The following is a 26,123-nucleotide window of genomic DNA, read 5'->3' as shown; positions in this document are numbered from 1 at the left end:
AATAGGTTTTCATCGAAAGAAAGATTAAGTTAACGTCAAGTAAAGCGAACATCAAGAAACAAATCGAGGAAGTATCGAAGAACAACCTTGATAGGAATTTAGTTTTCTCCTAAGATGCTCATCGAAACCAAATTCCTAGGGGGGCATTTGTTAGGCATACTCGAAAATCATGTGACTCGAAAAGATTGATAGCGCTACCTAAGAAGTAAAATCAACACATGATGAAATTATGGGACTCGAAAAAAACAAGTGTTGCTCGAAAATAGTTGAAAAGTTGAGACTGTCAGAACATGAAGGTTAAGCCAAAATGGTTACTAAAAAATCAATCGAGAAAACAAGGAACGTGGGAAGAGCGGTTAAAGGAAGTTGAGTCAAGACCACGTAGCAAATATAGTGGATAGCGATTATGAGTCAAAAGCGTACATGTACAGAATTAACCGCCCTTGATTGCTCTATAAATACAAGGAGTACGGACCTTTACTGGGGTCGAAAAACTCATACTAGAATTGGACTCTGAAGCACTCTCTGCCTACACACACACATGGCTTTCGTGCACAAGATCGTTTTTGGGTATGACTGACTCTCGGCCACTTTTTTCTCTTTTTTAGGAGTAGAAGTAGAATAGTCTTCTTGTTCTTTGTTTAATTACGTAGTGTATTCATGTACTGGGATCAATATGTTCGCATGTGTAACGTAATTTGATCATTGTACGAAATGAACTATGATTTGCATTGCTAACATATATATTGTTCACTCTGTTCATATTATTATTTGCTTGCATGAGCATTGCTTGTTAGTAGTAATAGAAGAACATTTCGAAACAAGTAGTTGCTAAGACTTTTTCATCCTACTTTCCATTCTCGGTAACACGATAACGCACAGTAAGACACCTAAATTGAAATACGTTCGTATACTAGTCTAAATAAAAAGAACCCAGGATTTGATGGTTAATTCCACCGTAAACACATACTCTCCATTTGTATTCCTTTTTCCAAAATATTATCTACCATTTGTTTGGATAGCCCTCTTTTTACGAATGCCTTATTGGATGTGTTTCCAAATATTATCTTCCATTTGTTTGGATACTCCTCTTTTTATGAAGGTCTTATTTTAGTGGGTAAATAAAATCAAAGCCAACGTAATCTATTTATGATATTTATTGGTATCCACCTAAAAAAAATTATATACTCTCTGTTTTTTTTTTATAGTCATTTTAACATTATTTTTTTCTTTTTTTATTATTACTTTTCTAAAATTAATGACTTATTAATTTTTTTCTTTTTTATTCTTTGTAATTAATGTGTGTTTACTAAAAAATATGTTTATTTATTTTTAATGTAATTATTTTTTCTCTAACCACCTAAAGAGTATAACAGGAAAATAAGTAATGAATACTTTGAAAATTTAAAATATTAATTATTTTTTTAATTCTTGTATATAATCTTAAACATCAAAAAAAAATAAAATGGAGAGAGTAACAAATTTTTCAACATATGTACATGATAAATCACCTAATAACATCGTTTAACTCAATCCATTAATCAGTCCGGTTTGAGATTAATTAGGACCAATTTAAACTTTGATATGTTTTGAACTATCCAACCTGACATATAATATTTTTTTTTTATAAAATATAAGTTTTTATTTTTAAGTTATTGTGCATTAATACTAAAAATTTAGTAATATTTGCTGTAACGTGGTATTCTATTAATAATGTAATTATTTATTTTAAAATATACATTCTAAATTTTACCTTAATTTAAGTTTTGTATTTGTTTATTTTTATAATTTAACTATAATTACTATAGTCTAACAAAGTCAAATCAATTCAACTTTATCCATATATTTTCAGATTTTGATTAGATTGAATTTGAACTTTAAAAATTAACAAAAAAAAATGAATAAAATTTTACAAAGATTAATTCGACCCAATCCAAGCCATGTTCACATCTGTTAATAATTATACCATTATGGTTATATATGCATGGTGATGTTAAACCATTTGCATAATTGGAGAAGTAAAACCAATTTAGAGTACGTGAGAGACAAGTTTAAAAGTATTTTTAAAATTTTATTTATTTAAAAATATTCTTTTTTTTCAGAAGAAAAAATATTTTAAAAACGTTTTTAACTTATCTAAATATACTCTTAAATAAAACAACTTGATTTAACAGGTTCTGCAATGTAAATCACATCCGTTACTTCACGGTCAAATTTTGATTTTGGGATAAAGCTAGGAAATCAAGTGACATGATATTGAAGGTAACTTCTAATGCCATGCCACATTGGCAATAGGCTCATGCGGATCTAGATAAGCAACTAAACTTCATTGTACATACATACTTAAATTCAAGCATACAATTATCTCTATGAATTTATATATCTATACATAGCAAAAGTTCACCGCAGAAAAGGTTAATTAGTGTGTCATCAATCCTTCAATTGGATATTAAAAAAAATGTTAAGATATTAACTTCAGATGTGTCTCTAATATATTCACATCCGTTTTAAATGATTATCTCAAACTCAGACAATGCATGGTCGCTTCCAAGGCATTGGGGTTAATGCACTAGAAAAGTAGTGTAGTATTGCAGAAGCAGAGAATGGATATTCAGAATAATTTTAAATAAATTCATATACGTATTATTTGCATTTCATAATTGACCTCATGCACACCAATGTTTTTGTGGTTAATATTGTCCAAACAATTTTATCCATAACCCATCAGTGTGCATATCAGAACAAAAGAAATACATATTGTGTGATATTCAAGTGAGCGGAAAACGAAATGTACACATTTCGAAGGACCTTCTTGAAAATAGATCCTATATCATCCTTAAACGTGAAAGAACACATTACCAACATACACCAAATGAAAGGACAAATTTTGAGGGGGAAAAAGGTAACCATCTCAAAATGTTTATGCGGTTTGTCGTTTCATAATATGTTCCAAACTTCGACAAGGGATGATCACAAAATTTTAGCATCAACTAAACCCTTGGTTAATATACCTTCCAACAAAAGACAACTCACTCTCCATCCTAATGTCCCCCATACATCAATATCAGAACATGATACAGAGTGTCCAGCCTAATTTGTCTCCTCCCCAACAGGATTGGTTTCTTCCATACTGCTATCATGTGAGTTTACTGCATCCACTACTACATCATGATTGGGGCTAATTATTTCCACTGTAGCATTCATTGCTAGCATGGTCTCCCCATTGTTGGTACCGTTACCTTCTACTTTTTCACCAACATTTTCTGCAGCAGGTGTAGTATTTTTCAATTTAACATCAGTATCGTGTGTAATTTGCATTTTTTCAGAATCCACATCCATGTCATTACTGAGGCCAGAAGTAGCATGGTCTTGCACAATATCTACTTGCTGGTCAGCAATTCCATCATGAGATGGCTCAATTGCTAGAGCATGTTCTTGCTCTACCAATTGAGGTACAGCTTCACAATTCTCTGTACACTGTACATCAGTTTCATCAGTCTTGGTCTCCACGGTCTCAGTTGTCTCTTGAGCATGATTGTCTGCTTCTGTTTCTTTTTGTTGTTGTGCTTGTAATCTGTATTGGTCCATGATATTCTGCATCTTTTCCAGCTCTTCAATTAGACTCCCATACCGATTTTGCAAAGTTTTCTCCAGCTCCTTTTGCTTCTGTACCTCAGCCCACAGATTGTTTATCCTATGTGATGCTGCTAATTGCTCCTGCTTTTGCAAAGCTTTAAAGCATTCTAACTCTGTTGCAGCTATGTCCATCTGCTTTAAAGTGGCCTCAATTTGCGGCCAGAGGCTTTTCTTTACTCTCATCTGAAAAATGCAACAGTCAAAGTATAATATTCAAGATTAAGTATGCCAGCACTCGGGCAACATAAAAATAAGAATACCTAGAATTACAAATGAATGTCTATTTTGTTAAAAACCAAAACCAAACCAAAGGAATTTACTTCATGTTTTCACCCACTTCATAGTTCCCACCATTTGGGACATGGGTGCCCCTCTTTCCAAATTCCCACTAATCGGTTAATTTCCAATTCCAACTATTTTTGAGTGACAACACTTTTCAGTTTGATTTATTTATGGCAAAACAGATGTTTTCAATTACAAAACCAACTTAACAGAAGGCATTCAAGCAAAAAAGATCCTCAAATATTGATAATAAAATTATACAAGCAAGCAGAGCTAACAAGCTCTTTAAGAGAACACAATCAGCATCAGGTTACACATTTAAAAGTAGCAACACTAGTGATCAAGGTTGTCAAACTCAAGAATTTATATAAACTCGTGGAGGTTCCGTAAACTCATAAGAGTTTACTTAATATAAAAATATATATTAAAATACCTATAAATAACATATTAATTTAACATTTCAACTCCATAATAAAGAAGAATAGCAAACTACAACAAAAAAGTAGAAAAGTTTAGTGGTACATTACTAATTAATAAGATCAAACTAAACCAATTCATGCATGAATATTTATATAAAACATAAATTCTTAAAATGATAGCACTTAAAAAATTAAAAAGAATAAGACTGTATTCAAACATAAAGATACAAGTGTCAATAAATATTTACAAATAAACATTTTAATTATAGATAAACAAAATCGAGTACAAAACATTGAGTTATAGGTACTATAAGTTTGGACATGCATAATGTTGGACGGTTGATCACCAAATAAGAGTGTAATACCCAATATATTTTATATAAGTACAAAAGGCAATATACCTAAACTACTAAAGAGAATTAGAGTAAAACTTCATATGACTCAAAGGGTCACTCCCCTACTAAAATAAAAGCTTTGGGAGAGCGAAGTTTCGGAAGACATCAGCAGCAGTTGGCAAGTTCCTCAAACAGCAAAATCAAACGGCAATGATTTGTGAGTTCTTCAACAGCAGTAGCGGCGAGTTTGCAAACAATAACAACAATGACTGACAATATTGTGGACAGCAACAACAATGGCTGGTGAGTTCCCAAACAGCAATAGTGACAATCAATGAGTTTGCGGAAAGCAGCAACAATTGTCATTGAGTTCCCAAACAACAGCAGCAACAATGGAGAGTTCTCCCACAACAGTTAGTTGAGTAGCAGCAGCAGAGAACGACATTGTTTTGGGTGATGTAAGCAATTTTTTAAAAAAAATGTGAAACCGTGAACTCATTTCTAAATTCGCATTTTTAGCAAGTTTACAACTGATTTTACCGAGTTTATCCGAGTTTACAATAAAACAAGAATACCTGTGATTTAACATGTTTTGGCTACCTAAACTTGTAAACTCGTACGATTTTACGAGTTAAAATGAGAGTTTAACAACCATGCTAGTGATAATTGAAGGTAACATGGCAAGAAACAGAAATGTAGCAATCTGCATACAGGATTTTAATAACGTACCTCATAGCCTTGTGTGAGAACCATCACCTTCTTCTCAAGTCGTACCATCTTCTCCTTACCATCATCCAATTTGTTTCTCACATTATCAAATTCATTCTGCAAAGCTGCTAGCTTTTCTATATTTCCAGCAACACTCGAGAGACCATAGGCATTACGGGTAGGAAAGTACATAAGATCATTGAGACAGGTTCTGTGTGCTTCGATAAATTCATCAAGGGGTTCACTTTCATGCCCCATTGCTACACAAAGATACTGGGCCTCTTCCTTTATCAACTTATCAGCCTACCATAAACAATATACACATAAATATAGTGCAAATATGTATCATCTCCAATGATAGTATGATACTATAATCAAGATTAATGAGAAGCAAGATAGATAGCAGCTAAGTAGATAGAAACATTTGCTTTATCAAAATGGAAAATGAACATAAAATATATTGCACTACAAAAACAATTTATAGTATACCACTTTTTTAAAAATAAAGGCAAGGGAAGAACACAAACAATTACATCTGACTCAGGATGTACCTGACCATATCTGGAAACATGAACACCACAAAATTCAGAGAAAACACCCAATCCAACTAAATTAATTGAAGGATTATAACCATAAAGTGTGGGCATTTCATATCTAATTCACATGTTGTTTTAATACCACCATGACAAAGAAGGATCATTTAATGAGAGACAACATAGCATAAAGTCAAAAACTACAACCAGAATGTATGACCTTTAAAATCAAAAAAGGATAAATTTACACAAATTTGAGCAACACTTATGTAGAATGACTAGTTTCAAAATATTCACTAAGGTTTTATAGTATTCATTTTCAAAAACTACACTTAAATTGACCATTACCAACTCATCATTGACAAGAAAAAAAATCATGATAAAAGAACTAATAAATAAAGGATGGAAATATAATAGGAGTATAAAGAAATTTTCTAATAACAAAAAATTATGACCAATGCGTTGATCCAAATTAAGTAGAAAAGATTTAGGTAAGAAAGTGATGGAACATTGACAGATCCAAATTATTCCTATTATATTAGTTTGTATAGGAATGAGAAATATAATTTTTTTTAAAATGACTAAAAAATGATAAGGTCATTAGAGCCTCCGGATATGCATAAAAAGGGAAGGTCATCCTCCATAACAGAAATCAAGTTACTTGTATGTATCAAAAAGGGTGTGAGTTGACCAAGCTACTTCCTATAAAGTCAAGAAAATTAGATGTTATCAAAAAAGGAAATAAAGATAAAAATAATTAAGACATTAGTAAATACATACGTCTTTCATTTCATCTTCCTCAAAATCGTCTATCACTGGGACAGCATTTACAGCACGCTTGGTTCCTTTCTTTTTCTCCTTATTCACTTTCTCATCAAGCGGATACTTAGCATTGTCATGCTCCAGTAAAGTTAGAAGTTCCCTTTTAATCATCTCATCAGCTTGCTCAATAGAGGTTGGTGGAACAAAGGAACTCTTGTCCCCATCAGTTCTCATCAAGGAATTTCTTATAAGCTCCAATGATGCAGCAGGAGGTCTAGGAAGTTCCCGTTGAAGGACTTTTGATCGTTTTCTAAGTAATGCTTGTTGCCTTGCCTCTTCTTCTGCTTTTTCTCTAGCAATTCTATCAGACATATCCTCTTCAATCTTCTCCTCAGTAGTCTCTTCAGCGTCTTCCGGAACTGGTTGCATCACTATTTGATACTCATTTTTAGGCTGTGGAAGGCTTCCTAAACCAGAACGTAAGCTCCTCCTCATATCAGCCTGTCTCTGTAACTCAAGTTTAGTGCTGTCATGCATATTCATGTCCTCATTAATATGTAGCTCATCCCTAAGAGGAGTTCCCTTTGGTGTCATGCTAAAAGAAAAACCATCTCTAGTTGGTGTCATGCCAATTCTAGGAGTTAGTCCTGCAGCTCCTGGAGTTGCAGAAGGAGTCAGCATTGGATTTGGAGTCTGAATCTCCTTTTTCTTAGGTGTAACCCCAGAAAAATCTGAAGGATGCAAATCTGGGTTCTCTCCTCCTAACAATGGCGTTTGAGACTCCCTCAATCTGGCCAGATTTTCAGCTTCCATCATGATGGCATCTCCTTTACTAGCCGGTGTTCTCTGAGGGGTTCGTAAAGGAGTCATTCCTTGACCAGGTGTCTGCGCATAATTTGCCAGAAGAGCACGTGTTGCACCACTACCTTCAGCAAGTTCCTGACTCCCTGCAAGATCAGTTGCATAACCCAACTTTGCAATTTCATCCAATTCCTGATCAGAAATCTGGGGTGGTGGAAGCATTAGTTTTGACCTCTTTCTTACTGTTTCTGGATCATTGAGCTTGTTGGCATGCAGTATGGCAGATGGGGCATCTTGCCTTTGTGCAATTTTATTTTTTGCAATGTCCTGCTTTCTTAACTGTGCTTCAATATCAACCCTCCTTTTTCCTTCAAGTTCTTCAATTGTAGTGGGGAACTTGGGCTGCTCCACTGGTCTATCTTCATCGGTAACATCAAAAAATCCCGGAGGGGGTCTTTTTTCAAATGGAATTTCAGCATTGTAGTCTATTCCTTTCCTTTTTCTCTTCCGCTGCCTAATATCAATTCCAGCAGCCTTCAATTCTCTCTTCTTTTGTAAAGAAGCAAGCCTCCTAGCTTCCTCAAGCTGTTTCTCCCTGGCTTTCCTTTTTGCTTTCTTGCCCTTTGTATTTGCTAATCGGGCTCGTGCTTCAGAAAGCATCTCCTTTTCATCTTCATCCATATCAACAGGATCTGGGCGTGCAGGTTTTGACTCAGGGTTTGGATCAATCTCCCCAGGACGCAACTTCCGAGGATCATCACCTGGCTCATAGTTCTCATCTTTCACACAGGCTGCATCAAGCAGCTTCTCATACCGCTCAAGACACTGGGAAGGGGTACGGCCCACAATTGGAGCAATTGTTCTCCACTGCGTGGGCATAAGCTTAGCAAGATGAAGTAGCTTCTCATCCTCTTCTCTTGTCCACTCGGTCTACACAAGCACAAAAAAAAACATCAAATTTAAAAATCACTCCTTAATCCTTATAAATAGAAAGCACATATTGCAAGATAGTAAAAACTAGAAAGTGAGAGATAAATGCTGTAGATGGAAAAGTGCATTAAAAAAATTATAATCAACATCAGAATAAGTTTCTCTAAGTTAAAACTAGCTTAAACATAAGTTAGAAAACAGATTTTGGAGTAGCTAAGAGGATAGAGTTTCCACAAATTAGCTCATGTATAAGCTAATTTTATTTTTAAACTTATGGAGAAGCTTATTTCATTTTTCTTTCTTATTTTTCTTTTCCACAAGTTAAAACTAGCTTAAGCGTGAGTTAAAATCAGATTTTGGAGAAGCTAAAGAGAGCTTCCACAAACTATCTCATGTATAAGCTAATTTTAACTCATGAAAAAACTTATTTCCTTTTTCCTTCTTATTTTTCTTTCCAATAAGTACTTATGGGAAAGTTTACCCAAACAACTTGTAGGATTCACTACATATATGGAAGCTTAATATAATAAGAGCACTAAGCTAAATATCACAACAACTAGCACTCTACTACTACGTAATACCCATTCCTTGGCACACAGAGTCATGTAAGAGCATAAAGTCGAATTAAAATTGTCTGACAGCAAGACATGAAACATAAGAAGCACATAGGAGATTGAGAATTAGAGAGGTACCTTTTTGATGGAAGGATCGAGCCACTCGTACCAACGAGCCTTGCATTGCTTGGCGGATTTGCGAACAAGGAGCGAAGAGATTCGAGCCCACTGGTTCTTACCATATTTCATAACAGCAGCTTTCAGGATTTCATCTTCGGTGTTCTTCCAAACACCGCCCTTTATCATAATCCTCATCTTCGCTTCGATTACAGACACCAACCAAACAATTAAAACGGTCTCGAAGAAGAACGCTGTTACTCCAGAACCAAATCCCTTTCACTCTCACTCCGATCCCTGCAGGTTAGGTTCTGTTTGTCTTGTGTAATTGCCCTCAAAAAATCAAAACAAGCTACTTACTAGTTACTACTACTGTGGGTTCACCTTCTCTTGCCTTTGCCCTATTGCCTCAGACCAAATCTGGGTCTGAACCCAAACGCTCTAGATCCATTATTCCCGATACGAGCCCAATCCATTCCATTCCCTGCCCATAATATAACTCTCTCAGGTCTTTGCAAAACCAAAAAAAATAAAAAGAAAATGAACCTTAACATAAATTTAAGTTTTAAATATACTATAGATAATTTTCGGGAGTGTATGAATTTTTTTAAGATATCATTCTAATAATTTTGTTACCCAAATTTATTTGATTTTGTCTCATTATATATACTAGAATAAGATAAATACTTTATTTTTATTTTTTTTTAAAAAACGAAGAAATAAAAAAGCTATAAAATAATAAGTGATTTATAATAGAAAAGACGTCAGTAGTTTGAAAAAATTACAAAGATAAAAATGTATAAAAAAAATTACAAAAATATATATATAATTTATATATATATATATATGTATATATGTATATATATATAAGTTATTTTTAATTAAAAATAATAATTTTTAATATACTTTTAATCTTTCAAATTTAAAATTGATCCTTTTAATTCATGTAATATGAAAAGATTTTGTTTTAATTCTTATTAATTTTAAAAAAAAATATGTTATTACTGGTATTTTTCTATCAGTGAAAATATAACATTAAACATAACTGATATTGTATGATTATTTTAATTTATCATTTTAAAATATATTATTAGTTATTTGATGAACTAAAATAATATTTTTAAAAATTACATTAAAAAATAATTTTGAATTTAAAGAATGAAAAATAAATTTATTCTAAATTTAGGAGATTAAAAATATATTTTAATCAAAATAATATCTATAAAATCAATGTAAACTCACTTTAAATTTGTAAAGGATAATAACGAAAAGTTTGAAAACATATATTTACTTTATTCTATATACGGTATCTATCATAAAATAATATGTATTTTTTAATTATAAATTGTACAGTTGGTTTTTCTATTTTTGGTAACATAAATTTTTTTATTTTAAGATAAATATATTTTATTTTTTATTTTGAAAAATATAAATATTTTATTCTATTATTGTAACGACCCGTCATGGTCCCCATATTCAGTGAAATCAACTAAATACACTAGTGAACTAAGAGAAAATGTTAACTGGATAACCAAATATATACATATATATATATAAGTAATAATGAACTATGTTACTATGTACAAAACATAATATATATATATATATATATATATATATATATATATATAGTTATCCAAAATATCCATACTCTCCTAGTGTCGGTCAATTACAAACAAACAGTTACCCAAGATGGTAACACTGACACTATAACAATTTCACATCTCGTAGCGGTCACAACAACCAGCTCCAACTTAACCCTGATATGCTCTCATACACAGTATGATCTTTGCAGTCCATCCACATAGAAACAGAAGGGTAAACTAGAGTTCAATAAACAACTAAACAAGTATAGAATAAAAATCTATACTACATATTCATTCAATCATCATGTCCCAAGGGACTTCCATCCCACTCAATCATCAACTCACCAACCATGAAGCCAAACACCATACACTTCATCATAATAGAAATTATGCAATAATAGCAACTCATAGCAAATATCAATGCATATCAATCATTTAATGCGTCGTCACGCATTCACCTATGAGATCTCCCTAATAACAGAGCAGTATAAGTGGCATTTTATCCTACCGAAACCACCCCAACCGTTTTCACGCCCAATGTGCTCGCTCGGTCATAGCTAACCGGGATATAAATCCCCACTCAAGTTTACTCGGATGATGTCACTTGCACACTTGGAAATCCGGTTCCACCATCATGTATAGCACAACTAGGTACAGGCTTACCACGACCTTGGCATACATTACCAAGTCACTTGTGGAGTTCGCCCACTAACTATCCGCAAGAAACCACGCACCTTTCCCAATACTTGGTTAAGGGAATAACCCTCGACCTCATACCCCGCTCCAACACTAGCTAAGGACTTAGAGGAGACTCACCCAAAACCAGTGGCCTATCCAAACACCACTCTCACCCAAAACCAGTGACCTATCCAAACACCACACTCGTCTAAATCAGTGGCCTATCCAAGCACCACTTTCAAGAGACTTTATGTGAGCTCTTCTAGTTCGAAAATATTTTCCCTCTCCTCAAGTCTTAGGCTAGACGCATGTCATAAGGCATCACATGCAATAATGCATCATACATTATACATGGTGAATCCACCATCATGATCAATATCATCCTCATATAAAATTACATACCAAATCATGTTTAAACATTCATATATATCATCACCAAACATACATATGAATCAAGCACCAATTTTTATCATGTATCAAACTCATACATACATGATCCAACTTCAACATTAAAACACGCACAAGCATCATATTCAATTATAACACCAAACATACTCACGTCCGGCGCAGGTCAGCTCGTGCCCCGCCTAAACCCAACCCGAGAGCTCTAAGACTTTCCCACGCCCGACAAAGAATCACTACGCCCAACATCACTTAGACAGAGATCCCCCTTCAAGAATCATGCCCGACATAATCTATATTATGCTCGGCCTCATTAAGCCAAAGGCTTCCAAGGGCTTCCACGCCCGGCACACTCAACCTTACGTCCGGCGCTATATCAGTAAAAGGCCATACAAAGTCACTATCTGATATCGCCCCCGACGTGACTCATCTAGAGACTCCCATCTCAAATTCCACCAAACGCAACTAATCTCGCGCCCGGCGTGATTAGGAAATGACTACCTTTGATGAATGCACGTCCGGCGCCAAGAACACGCGTCCGACGCAAATTTAAACAGCAACCTCCAAAACCTAGAAAATTTCATCCAAAACCTGAAAATCAGAAGATCCAACCACATGTAAGTCCATGAAAACAATACATAGACTTCATATAATTCAAAAACAATCTCAGATTCAACATGCACCCATCCGATGCATCAAAATCACCAAAAATTCTATTTTTGCCCAAAACCTCGAAATAAGCAATTCCTTCAATTCAACCATTGATTTCCAAAACTCATGCACCAATTGAGTTTCTAAACTCACATGCAACTAAACAACCTACATTCTAGCTTCCCTTACCAGAAAGTTTGGCTCAGAAAGAAATGAGAAAAAGAAGAAGATTTTTCCCCGAAGCTCAACCCGTGGACTTCAATCCTCCAAAATAAGTTTCCTAGCCTGAATTCCAAGAAAAGACAGAAAGAATTAGTGATCGAGAGAAGAAGAAGAATCAAACAGAAAAATTTGGGAGGGAAGGGAGCTCATGGACCCAGAGCCCTTCTCTCTAAAACTTTCTTTGAGATTGAGCTTATGAGAGAAAGCCTTATATTTATATACTTTTCTCTCTAACATTCACTAAACTTTGAACTAACTTACTACGTTACAATTGTCAATTTAATATTTGTTAATAATTAAATTTTAACATTATTTTAATTTATTATCACTTAAGTAACGTGATATTTAATCAAAAATTTAAAAATAATATACAAAAGATATTCATTTGTATATTTTTATATGTGATTGATATTTATTTTATTGATAAAATCTAATTTATATTTTATATTTTTATTTTTAAATATTATATTATTAAATTATACGACAAACTTAATAGTCAGTCAATTTATGAGATAATAAAAAATGAGGTTAGTTGATAACAAAGTTCGCGTGGCCTAATGGATAAGGCGCTCGCCTCCGGAGCGGGAGATTGTGGGTTCGAGTCCCATCGTGAACGCTTTTGAAAGATAATATTTTTATTTTATACCTTAAAATTTAACTATTTTTGTGTTATAATTTTCGTGCACTTTTTGAAGGATAATATCTATATTATTATATTTAAAAAATTAATAATTATTTTAGTATTTTAATTTGTATTTAAAATTTATTTGACATATATTGTTTCTATAATTTACTCTACACTTCAATCAATAAGAAATGTGGTTATTGTATTTTTTTCTGCATACAACATCTTTAAGAAATAGTCTTAATTGTGTTAAAAAAAAATTCTCAAAGTTACATAAGTATTAATGTAATTCGTACTCCTATATATTTATTTTATAAGGGTTTAAGAGAAGATGATGATGATGATAATATTAAGATTTTAGTGTTTTTTTTGCAGAGTTAGTGGTATGAATTTAAGAATAAAAATATCTAAAACTCTAAATGAAAAATAGAAAGAAAAAAAAGTGGTTAGAAAATCGTAAAAAGAAATATATATTTAAATCTAAAAGAAAATTACAATTCTCTCTCTCATACACTTTCTCTAAAAATATATATTTAAATGTAAGTGATTATTTTAAAAAAGAACACATTTTTTTCCTTAACATTTGAGTAGGTATAACTGTCCACTACAAAGTGATGAGAAAAAAACAATTACGATCAAAATTTTTTACGTATTAGACTTTTCCTTTTATTGGTAAATTTTGTACGTTTAACACATTTCAAGGGATCCATGAAGTGGAACAACTTTTACTCAGACCCAGGAGGGTATCTCACTCATACTCAATGTGATGCAAATACAATGGTAGTATAATAGACATTGAATACATGTTCCCCTCGTGAACCTTAATAATTTAATATATCCTTGCCAAATTATATCATCAAATTGAATTTAAGCAATTAAAACTCAAAGCTGAGGCGATTGGCAATAAAAACAATATATAGAAAGGGGAATAGAGAGGTACATTATTTATTATGCGACCTGTCTTACATTTTGATACCCTTGTGATGACTGTTCATAAACATATTATACCAAAACTCCATTTCTTCACCGATGACACTGTGAGAATTATTGCGAATTATTTGTCCCGAAATATCAGAAGAGACTGCGCCATAAAATCCTAGACCTACAATAGGTGGATTTTTCCTCGAGAGTAAACTGTCATTGGCAATCAATAGTTTCCCATCGACACTAGAAGAAGTAGCATCCGAAGCATCCACCACTCCTTGTGCCATATTTATTGAACTCCCTGCACTACAAACTGCTTGTGCCTCTTGCAAGGAATTCGAGGAACCTTGCAATTCACTTCTCTCAAGCCTCTTCTTCAGATGGGTGTGCCAAAAATTCTTTATTTCATTGTCAGTTCGTCCCGGTAATCTTGTCGCAATAGTAGCCCATCTGAACATCAAGGGTTCACTAAGAAATTAATTTAATCGTTCAAGTTAAAATACCTCAGCAAACGCAATCACATCACATGCATATGACTTGTTATATGGCTCTTTGAATTTAGAGTACTATTACTATAAGATTCTACTACAATCTTTACAATAAAAAAGATAGAAACAAAGGAGAGATGATAAAAATGAATGACGTGACAAAAAAAATGTTATAGAAAATTTGATCATTAGGAATATTGTTTCTCTCATAGTTATATATTTTAAACCCGCACCTATTTCCAAGAATTCCATGTAATTTGATGATGATCTCTTCTTCTTCCTTGCTGAATCTTCCTCGTTTAATATCCGGCCTTAAGTAATTTATCCAACGAAGTCTACAACTCTTACCGCACCTTGACAAACCTAAACAATCATAATTTAAATAATCCATCTATTAAGAAACAACAACAAAAAGCATGTGTTTATATAATTAAAATCTTGTTCTTAACAAGTTAACAATTAATTTTATGACACACATGTATATAATGAAGAAGATTAAGTAGCACACACCAGCTTGTTTTGGAAGGGCACGCCAATTTCCATGGCCATATTGTTGAATATGAGAAATCAATATCTGATCTTCTTCCGGTGTCCATGGTCCCTTCTTCAAGCCCATCTTCTCACAACAAGGAGTTTTCACCATGATCACTGCTCTGCACAAAAAAGTAAAAACTTGGTAGCTCTTTCAGGATGTAGCCATTGGGTTGTAGCTAATTAATCCTCTATATGCTGCTGGTGAATATGTAGTTGTGGTCCAAATTAGGTGTGTGGTTTTCAAAAAAGCACTTGATATACAATTCCTTTAATTGGTTTTCCTATTCCTCGTTTTCTCTCTTAAAAGCACGCACATTTGAATTTTAAGATAGATCACAAATTCACAACAAAAGAGATGGGCCACGCCAAGAAATTAACTTGATTGTGCACATAATTTTATATGGAACAAAAAAACGACTTTATATAATCCAATAAATTAAACTCGGAGGTTCCTAACTCACCTTCTTGGTTGCTTCTCTTCAACATTTGCCTAAACAAATCATTCTTTTGATCCATTAGTCAAAAGTAGTATGCGACAAAGGCAAAAATGGACTCGTGCATGTCTCACTACTACTGTTCTACCATCTCCTTCCATTATTCCCGTCAAGTGTTACAGTGTTCATTTTTTTTTTAACCATGTACTCTATTATTAAATTTTGTGATTCATAAATCATAATTGTCTTAGACTGAAACAAAAGTTTTATTATTGAACTACTAGAATAAGGGTTGGGATAGTGCGAATGTATATATCTTAAGTGTAAATTTTGATTTCTTCATTATAATTTTGATAAATAAATAAATAAAACTTTGTTATTTATAGATATTTTATTTAACTCAAATCAAATTGTCTCTTCTAAAAGATAGTTTGTTTCTACCAAAACTAATAATTATTGAATCTTGCATGTATATTTGTTCTTTTTTAGCATTATATTTTGATTTCTTCGTTACTTTCTCTCTCTCTTTATATATATGTGTGTTTATGTATGTATATATATGGAAAAATACACTTATTTCAATGATAAATTTTAGTGTGCTTACTCTACTCAATAACTTATGTTTTATATTAAATTTTAATAATTTAATTATTAAATTAAAAATTTCTTAATGTATTGATCAAATCTACACATTTTAAAAAATATTGAAAATTATATAATACTTCATTATATAAATTCAAATTAACGTATAAAATATTTTTATAAGTATTCATCAATTTAAATTAATGAAACAAAATATAAAATAGTTTTTAATTTTTATAAAAAAAATTGTTAATTTAATCTATACATTAATAATTTTTAATTTAATGATTAAATCATTAAAATTTAATATAAAATATGAATTATTGAGTGAAATAAATTTACCAAAACTTATCCTTATAATGTGTGTATATGTAAATTTGATGGAGAAAGACACAGTCAACAAATTTTTCACGGGAAGTAGTATCTTGATGATGTATATTTGATCGAGAAGGACACAATCAACAAATTTTTTACATGACAACTTCACGTGAAATAAAAATTAAAAAAACATTCATTTTAAATAGGTAAAATCGTGTTACCATGTATAAAGCTTTGTTTAACGTTTTTATGTCCATCTTCCTATTTATATAACTTTATTACAAGAAAATTAAGTAAGACAAGTCATTCTCATTTTTCAGAATTGCTTCGGCTGTGTTTGTTTGCTTGTTTGGGTTCCTCCAACACACTTTTACATCAATAAACTCAGTTTACAATATATGTTTGGTTGTCATTCAAAGTAAATTTTTTACCCCGGTTTGACACTAAACTTATTTTTAGTTAGAAGCAACTTGTGAGTTGCTTTTGAAAATTCATTTTCCGTTGATAGTATTTATTCAACAGCAACATAACTAAAGTATCATACTTTTTTGGTCGTAAATGTATCTGAAATAAGACACACGGGCATTACTCTATTGCCAAGGGTATGTTTGGTTTTATTGTTTTCTATTTTTATTTTTTAAAAAAATATAAAATGTGTTATTTTTAATTTTAAAAAATATTTTCTTTGAAAATGTATTGGGAGGATCACATCGGCCACGTGAAAGGAAACATGATACCCTCTCAGTCATCGAGACGGTCGAGACAAAAGGTGTTTTCCAAAGTACAGTAGTCTCGGGCATGTCGGCCATCGAGACGGCCGGGATGCAAGGACTTCTACATCACATGGTTTAGCATAGGCTCTCGAACGCGTCGGCGGCCGAGATGACCGAACCTACAAGGCCCCTTGCGCCCAAAACATCGAAGTCCTGGCCATATTAGTAACCTAACTAGTCAATCAAATAACGTCTCGGCCCGGTTAGAGGTCGAGACCCGAAGACAGCTTTGTACAAGACACCCATACTTAGGCGGCCCTTTACCTCTCATCTCGGCCGTTGGCCGAAATGACTAAATACTGTCATTAGAACAATAATCACGATTAACAAGGACAAACGCATGATTAAGGCATAATCGGTCATTTAGTACCGTATTACCTAATTTGGTAAATATCAGAAGAGGCCCACCGCGCTCAGGGCCCATTACAACCAGTATAAATAAGTCACGTAAAATGAGGTATGTTACTGTTCATTAATTACTATCGATATTCATGCTTGTCCTGACTTGAGTGTCGAAGTACCTTTTGCAGGTATCCTCCCCCTCACTAGGATATTCGCTTGAAGCTCTCGTTCGGCCTTCAGAGTACGAGAAGATTACTAGTATGCCCTTTAGACGGGTACAAAAAATATTTTCAAAAGAAGCCCAAAATTAAAAATGGGAAAAAAAGTTATTTCCATTATTTTTTGCACTTTTGAAAATACGGTGGCATGTGATTGTAATTTTTAAAACTTTTTTACAAATTTCTAAGCTTACAGCTTTGGAAACACAATTCATAGACTTAATTTTTTACACATTTAATTCAATCGATCTATCTTATAATTATTGTTTGTTAGATAATAAATTATTTATTAGATGAAAAAATATAATAGATATTTGCACATTTTTAGAGTGAAATTCACTTACTATGAGAGGAGGATATTCAAATAAAAATAAATATTAGAGTGAAAAGAAAAAATATTTACAAAATAAAATATTATTATAATTTATATATAGAGAGATGAAGTAATTTTGATTGTGAATTTTATATAAAAAATATTTTATGAAATTTTATTAAAAATAATAAAATTAAAGATATCTTTTAATTTTTAAAATAAAAAATAAAAAATAAAAAATATTTTTCTGAAATGATCACACCAACACCACCCAAAGATGTTCAAACGAGACAAGACAGATAATGGGTAAAGAAATTGGGAAGGTAAAAAATAAATAATAAAAATAAAAATAAAAATAATAATAAATAAATAAAAAGGGTCTAAACTCCAGACGAAACCATTTGTCGGAAAGGCGCGGTACAGTGAAGAAGCCCATGTAGATGTAGTATATTTTTCCTTTTCCAAAACACGTGGTTGAATTAATAGCGTGAATAACCATGTTTTGGAAACATGTAACAGTGTTTTGCCATGTCACTCTTTCTAATCCTTCTTTTAAAATATTCAATTAACTTATAAAATTAAAAATAGTTAATTTAATTAATAACATTAAATTTTTGTTAATTATTATCTCTTAGTAATAATTATATGTTTAATTATTTTGAAACATGATTGAGAAATTTTAGGGGTTAAGAAAATTTTTGAGGAATTTTTAAATGTTTTAGCGTATTTATCTAAATTGGGGTCTAATTTAAATTTAAAAAGAGAATGATATAATATTTATGTTAAAAATTGAATCTCAAAAGTTTAATACTTTAGAGACTTAAAAGAGATAAATTAAAGAGAACAAGTATGAAATTTTAATTTTCTCTGTTTTCTTTCTAGGGTTCTTGAAGGTGTAAAAGATCATATGTGATTTGTGATGGTGTTGATTTTAATTAAAAATCTTTGTTTTGCTTACACCAAACACATGATTGGTGACACTATACATGAAGGAAGAAGATTCTTTCGAGTTGAAATATAAAATTAGAGTTTAAAATATTTTTGTAAAATTTAAAGTATAAAGTACTATTTTCTTTCTTTATATATAATATTTTATTAGAATAAACAAAACTGAGGATAATAATTTTTACGTTTTAAAACAATGAAAACAAAACTCATGTTGGCTGAGAAATGATCCTGTTGGTAATTGGTAGGCAGAAAAACAAAATGCAAAGCAACAGGATGCTGGAAAAGTAAGAGCACTACCAAATTTCCTTTCTCCGTGACTCCTTATATATTCTTGCCTTTCGCCAATTGCTACTCAAATCATCATAACCAAGGTTGACTCTCCATGCAAAAATTCCTCTCCCTTACTTTTTTTTTTCTTTTTTTTTTTTAACATGATATTGGTAGAATTTCCTCAAAATCTTAATTGTATTAAAGACTAAAATTTAAAGTTTTAAAATTTGAGAAGCAACCACTTCGCGAGTCACACCAACAAACGTCCAAACCTCTCCCTTACTTTTGTGATTATGCTTTCAAAAAGTCTATTTATTTCATGATTCAAATCATGCACATCGCAATTCCCGACTTCCACCTGCATTGAATTTGACCACCCTTGCAAAACTCAAAAGCGATCACATTAATCAGCTGAAAACAAAAAAAAAAAAAATATGCACTGTTGGAAATCCTGCGTGTCTGATTCTTATTCATTGGTAAAATATATACATGAAAATATAAGTGAAATTAGACTACAATTAAGATAACATTTATAATAAAAGATTATGCAGATATTATGCATATATTCTTTCCGTGATCTAACATGCACCTCATTCAAACTATGGTTTTAGCCTTTAGGACCATTCTCACTCCAAGAGAAACTTCATGGAACTTACCAAATTTGCTGAAACTTAGTAACAAAAAACGCTTAAATATATACATTTATATCCATGTAATATACAGTTTTTTTTAAAAATTATTTTTTATAAAACTAATATTTTTTAAATGGTCCTTGTAAAATTTATTATTATTATTATTATTATTATTATTATTATTATTATTTCCTTTTAATCTTTGTAGTATATTTATTTTTACTTTTGTCTTCGTAATATATGAATAATTTGTTTTTAGTTCCTATCAATTTTTTTTAAAAAAAATACTAATTTAAAATGCTCAAAATATTATAGAAACTAAAATAAATAAATATATATATATATATATATATATATTATAAGAGTTGAAATATAATAAGATAAAAAAATTAAGAGGACTATTTTTAAAAAAATTTTATTATAATAAAAAAGTTATATTACAATGAGCAAAAGTATATTTAAAAAAAAAAGTTATGAACATTTTCTTTAATTTTAGCCAAAATTAAACATCAATATAAAATCTACAAGCGAAAGACTCTTGAAGGATATTTGGGAGAGAAAAATAATTATTAATTGACAGGGGTATTTAGCAGAAGTCGATTTTAAATTCATAATTTAAGATGCAGTATCTGTCTGAATCCAAGATGCTTTGGCTTCAGAATCCAAGAAGCAGCGTTTCATGAGTTTCATAAAAAAAATTAAAATATTCTTCCTTTTTTTTTTTTTAATATTTATTTACACCTTGAAATTTCAATTTAACACATTTTTTTTCTTTCATACCTACTTTTTTCTTTAAATTTTTACATGTACTCTCTTATCTTTTTCTTACTTTCTACTTATTTTATTAAGTAGTTTAATTCTCTATGTTTTTACATTATTTTCTTTTTCCTCTCCTTTCAGTTTTTATACCGTGAACCTCTCTCTTCCCTCCTTTTGTTTTATATGCAATTGAGACTAAGAACTGGTACTAGATGACATTGTAGGTGTGTGTAACTTCCTCAACAATATCAAAGGTGTCGAACTCCTCTTTTCAATTTTCACAATATTAGTGTTTCGAAAAAAAATACCAAAACATTAATTTTAATATTTGAAAAATACTTTTTGAAATAGTAAAATTAGCGTTCTAGAAAATATTTTTTTAGAATTGTATTTTTTACGTATTTTCAAAAGATAATTTTTAAAACACTAAATTTATTGTTGAAGTTTCTGAAACTACAAAAGGAAAAGAAGTGTTCAAAGAAAAAATGATATTTAACTTGATATTTTTAATATTGTCGACAAAACTATACGTGCCTATAATATCATTGCGCACCAATTCTATCATCTGGGTGTATCTGAAAAACTAAAAGAAGAAAGATAAGAAGAGAGTAATGAGAAAGCTAAAAGAATTAAAAATTACACATAGGTGAGGTGAGGAATGAAAGAAAGGTAAGTGATATATGTGAAAAATAAAAAAAAGGAAGGAAATGAAATGTGTGAAAAAAGAAGTGTTAAATTGAACATTGAAAATATAAAATTTTTAAAATTAGAAAAAAATAAAATATTTCAAGATTTTTTTTAAGTAAAAAAAAATGTCCTTACAATTAAAAAAAAAAAAGAAAGAAGAAGGATGTATATATGATGATGCTTTCATAAATCCAATGAAATGTCAAATGCTTTTGGACTTCATAAGCGAATCGGCCTATGGAATTGTTGTCGTGGTAATTCAGCTCAATAATTACAAAGACGGGATTCTGAGAGTCACAAAGAACTTGGCAAATGAAATAATAAATAAATAAGTGTGGGATTTATAAGCCTAGGGAATAAATGGGCTTCTGTTACAAATTTAGGACATAAACTTGCGTAAGAGGGCTTCAAGAAAAAAAGACAGCTGTAGGCTAACTTTAATTAATTTTTGACAATGTTTTTTTAATTATATTTTACCCTTTTATTATTATTATTATCGGTATTATATAGACATTTATTTGATTGGTCAATTTTTTTTTAACTGTAAATCTTTTATAACAATTTAAAATGTGTAATGTTTATATCGGAAGTTCTGTACTCTCATGATCTCATTGCATTCTGAGCACACACACCATGTAATAAAAATATTTTTATATATTTTAAGTTTAAGGTTTTTTGCATTATTATTTGTTGGGAAATCTAAAAAATGACTGTAAAAAATGTAAATATTGAAAATATAAAAGTCAATAAATATTCTAATGGATAAATTTTTTTTAGTAAAAATAGATAAAATAACAAATTTAAATAAATTTAAAAATATAAATTAAAAATGTCATGTGACATTTTTAATAATAGAATTTTAATAGTAATATATATGTAAAATGGTTCCTCCGCCAGCAAAGTGCTTTACTAAGATTTTTGTTTTTATCCAACTTGAGCCATTTCTCTATGTCTCATCATATATATATATATATATATATATTTCTCTGCATTAATAAAACACATTTATTATATTTTTTTTATAAATATCTTTAACATTTTTTATAAAATATTTCGACTTTATAAAACCTCTAGCCGTCAAAATTTATTTATTTTTTCAAATACTCACTCTCTTTCTATGTACTCCTTTCATGTCCTTTTATCTCCAATGTTTTTTTTTTCTTTCCTCAAGTACTCACCCATTTAATTTAAATCGTATTTTCTCTAGCTGCTTAGTTGGAGGATGGAATGGAGCTGAGATATTTTTGTTGTGTTTTGGGCCTCTTCCATTTTTATTGAATTTTGTTAAATACAAATTTATTAATTAATAATATATTTTCTGGTCTTTTTTATTTCTTTAATACCCTTTTTTGGAAAACAATTTTTAAAAATAAAAATATACTTTCAAAAAATACTTTTCAAAAGATAAAAGATATACTTTAGAAAAGTACTTTCAAAAAGAATAAAAATATTTTCCTTTTTTCTTTTTTAAAAATAAATTTTTTAACATCCATGCACCCCCAACTTGAGGAGAAAAATATATTTCCATAAAATACTTTCTAAAAGAGAAAAAAATATACTTTTTAAAAGATAAAAATATACTTTCAAAAAGTACTTTCTAAAAAATAAAAATATTTTCAAAAAACACTTTTTAAAATAATAATAAAATTCTCATTCCATAAATACTTTTTGGAAACATATTTTAAGAATCACAAAACACAACCTTTAGATCGGTATAAATAAAAAATATATTATTTTTAATCAATAGTTTATTATAAAATCAACAAATAATATCTTTAGAAACAACGTTTTCAAAAAATTCACAACCTTGGATCTATCATATACAATATTGAAGATGAGATGCAACATTAAAGTTTAAAAAATGTCGGAAGATAAGAGTCTAAAAGTAGGATTTTAAAAATAATTAAAAAATGTCGGAAGATAAGAGTCTAAAAGTAGGATTTTAAAAATAATCAAAATGAGTTTGGGCATTTTTAAAATTGTTAGAAAGAAAAAAAGGAAAGTAAAAAGTTAAAAGAAAAGGGTATATGAAGAGTAGTTAAAGATAGATGTGATAGAATTATATATAAAAAAAAAAAGATAGATGTGATAGAGAAAAAAAAGTGAAGAAAAATGAGTGAATGAAAAAAAATAGAAATAAATTCTTAAAGGTATTTAAGAAATTTTTTAAATATATATATATGTAGAAAAAAGATGTATCTATTAAAAAAATGGTGTAAATAATTACTTCTTACTTTGAGAGCACCTCCAATGAAGGTTTCTTAACCATTTTCTTATAAGTAAGCACCATATCTAATAAGAAATGTCAATTAGAGTAGGCTTATGTGGCACAAAAAGAAGAATTTTTTTTTAGCTCCGTCCCTTACTGAAGCAACAAAGCTTGGTATATGGATCTTTCATATGGAGTGTTGTGATTGGTATTGGAGAAACATCTCCCTTCCATGCTGTAGCGACAAGAAAAAACCAGAGATAAGCGTGTCTTCACAGGAGCAAGCTTTTCATGCAACCACCACCCTTCGCGGCCTGAATCCAACCTCCTCGCCGTCAATCTCCTCCGCCCGAGAACGAGAGAAAATGAGAAACGTTGAGAGAACGAGAGAAAAAGAAAGAACGAGAGAAAGAGAAGGCTGAGAGACGTTGAGTGAAAGAGAGAGAAGGTTGTTATTCATATTTATATTTTATCCACAATAATTAAATCTTTTTAAATTTATCAAAAAATGTAGTATGAGTTGTCAAAAAGTAGAGGTACTTATAGACAATTTTTATTTGAGCAAAAATTTTAAAAATATAATAAGTTACTTATGAATGATATGACACATTGAAATTCATTTAAAGTGAATGAGAGTTGCTTATAGATATTCTTAATCCATATATATATATAAAGACTGAGAAATAGTGTAAGTAAGAATAGATTAATTTCTTATTTCTATCATTTAATGAGCATTTTGTATTTCATACAAATTTGGGGATATAATTTTTAGGAAAAAGTCATCCTATCTAATTTTCGGGCATTAAAACATGTCTAAAAACAAATAATTATCCGAAGGAACTCCTAATATATCATAAGATTTATTTTCTTGACAATTTGCACTTTCCAAACCCACGAAATTGGAATCTTTTCATGACAGTTGATAATTGTAATAATACTCGAATCACTTGTCGGCTTGTCCCTAATTTTATTTATTATGTTTCAATTAGAAAGTGGTACGTGAAAAATAAATTAACAATCAAGAAGAGAAAAAAAAAATACGACTTTCAATTAGGCATCACTTTTCAAATTTAAAAAAAAAAAGAGAAAAGAAAATTGAAATAATTCTTAAAAATGATGGTAGTTATTTGATTGCCTAGCACATGGTAAACATCCTTCATTTTTCTTTTAAAGACCGAGTTTCCTTGAAACCGAATTCCGGCAGCTTATAACCTCGGAAGAGCACACAGGGAAGGTCAGAATTTAGTTTTCGGGAAACCGAATTCTGACCTTGAACAGTAATCAGTGCTAGTTGAGTAAATATTGTGTCCATAGTTCTATTTTGGTGATTTTTTTTAAATATTAATACAGTAAAAAATTCTATATGTGATGTGCAATAGTTTGAATAATTTGGAATCACATAAACTACACTATTTTCAAAGTAAATCCTTCCATAGAGAAAATATCACTCAAGATATTTTGTTCTATAGCAGATCCTGGATGAAAGTTTTTGAATCAAATTATAGTTACATCATGTACTATGATGAAAACTTAAAAAAACTATTGAAATTTGACATTTGATTATTAAAAGGGTCATAATTTAAGTTTTAGATAATTTTGGTGTTATCCAAAAGTTATCATGGAAGATTACAATTTTTTTTTAAAGAAAATCACAAAAATTGATTTCGACTTTATTGCATCTAACTTGACATTTTTCCAACCGACGCAGATATATGATCTGCACTTCGTAGAACTAAAATATTTTGAATTTTCCAATCCACCAAAATCTATCTTTTAACTCATCTACTAACTCCAAACTCGATTCTAAATATTAAATTACTTAACTTATCAAAATAAACCGTAAATCACACTGTTGGGCTTACTCGAAGATCAAACGACTCGAAAAGCACACTTATAAGGGTCAAGGAAAGTATATCTGTACGTGAAAACATACTCGAACGGAAAAGTGGTCGAAAAGTGAGAATAACTGAAGGAGTCCGAATAGAGTAAACTACCTTAAAACAGTTAGTTGAACAATGATCGAAAGATATCTAATGGGTGCACTGGAGCGGTTACTAAAACACAGATCGAAAAATAGAACACGTGGGAAAGGCGGTTAGGAGAAGTTACATACGGAGAAGTTGCATAACTCCTACCCACATCAAGCGTAGTGGATAGCGGTTGCACCCCACAATACACAAGCTTAAATGTTAACCGCTATTTAGTTAGTCTATAAATAAGAGTATTCATCTCATGCACAGGGTCGGAAAAACTCATACTTGAATTAACTTCTGAAGCACTCTCTGCCTCCACACACATATGGCTTTCGTGCACAAGATCGTTTTTGGGTATGACTGACTCTCGACCACTTTTCTTTTCTCTTTTTAGGAGTAGAAGTAGAATAGTCTTCTTGTTCTTCGTTTAATCACGTAGTGTATTCATATACTTTGATCAATATGTTTTCATGTGTAA

The 26,123-nt window shown here is 30.8% G+C and overlaps 2 protein-coding genes and 1 non-coding gene across 5 annotated transcripts; 1 reads left to right on the top strand and 2 right to left on the bottom strand.

Moving 5' to 3' along the window:
• Nucleotides 1-2,864: 2,864 nt before the first annotated feature.
• Nucleotides 2,865-9,542, bottom strand: LOC109813908 (cell division cycle 5-like protein). Of its 3 annotated transcripts, none has more exons than XM_020378202.3 (4): nt 9,099-9,535; nt 6,694-8,406; nt 5,402-5,683; nt 2,865-3,819 (listed from the first exon to the last, which is right to left on the bottom strand). In XM_020378202.3, exons 1-4 carry the CDS (start codon nt 9,273-9,275, stop codon nt 3,091-3,093), a joined length of 2,901 nt encoding a protein of 966 aa, XP_020233791.1. In that variant the 5' UTR covers nt 9,276-9,535; the 3' UTR covers nt 2,865-3,090. The 3 variants fall into 3 exon arrangements, with proteins under 3 accessions (XP_020233791.1, XP_082915945.1, XP_082915946.1); XM_083059819.1 differs by lacking the exon at nt 2,865-3,819 and adding an exon at nt 4,521-4,972 and having other exon boundaries at nt 9,099-9,542; XM_083059820.1 differs by lacking the exon at nt 2,865-3,819 and adding an exon at nt 4,521-4,941 and having other exon boundaries at nt 9,099-9,542.
• Nucleotides 9,543-13,159: 3,617 nt separating this feature from the next.
• TRNAR-CCG (transfer RNA arginine (anticodon CCG)) lies at nt 13,160-13,232 on the top strand. Its single transcript has one exon. It is a non-coding gene; the product is annotated as a tRNA-Arg (tRNA).
• Nucleotides 13,233-13,955: 723 nt separating this feature from the next.
• LOC109812318 (transcription factor MYB4) lies at nt 13,956-15,563 on the bottom strand. The gene is made up of 3 exons (XM_020376262.3): nt 15,164-15,563; nt 14,887-15,016; nt 13,956-14,615 (listed from the first exon to the last, which is right to left on the bottom strand). Exons 1-3 carry the CDS (start codon nt 15,294-15,296, stop codon nt 14,204-14,206), a joined length of 675 nt encoding a protein of 224 aa, XP_020231851.1. The 5' UTR covers nt 15,297-15,563; the 3' UTR covers nt 13,956-14,203.
• Nucleotides 15,564-26,123: the final 10,560 nt, after the last annotated feature.

The sequence above is a fragment of the Cajanus cajan genome, chromosome 7, assembly GCF_000230855.2.
Source record: "Cajanus cajan strain Asha chromosome 7, NIPB_CcT2T_4, whole genome shotgun sequence".
Taxonomy (NCBI): Eukaryota; Viridiplantae; Streptophyta; class Magnoliopsida; order Fabales; family Fabaceae; genus Cajanus; species Cajanus cajan.
This window is presented reverse-complemented; position numbering and strand designations above follow the sequence as displayed.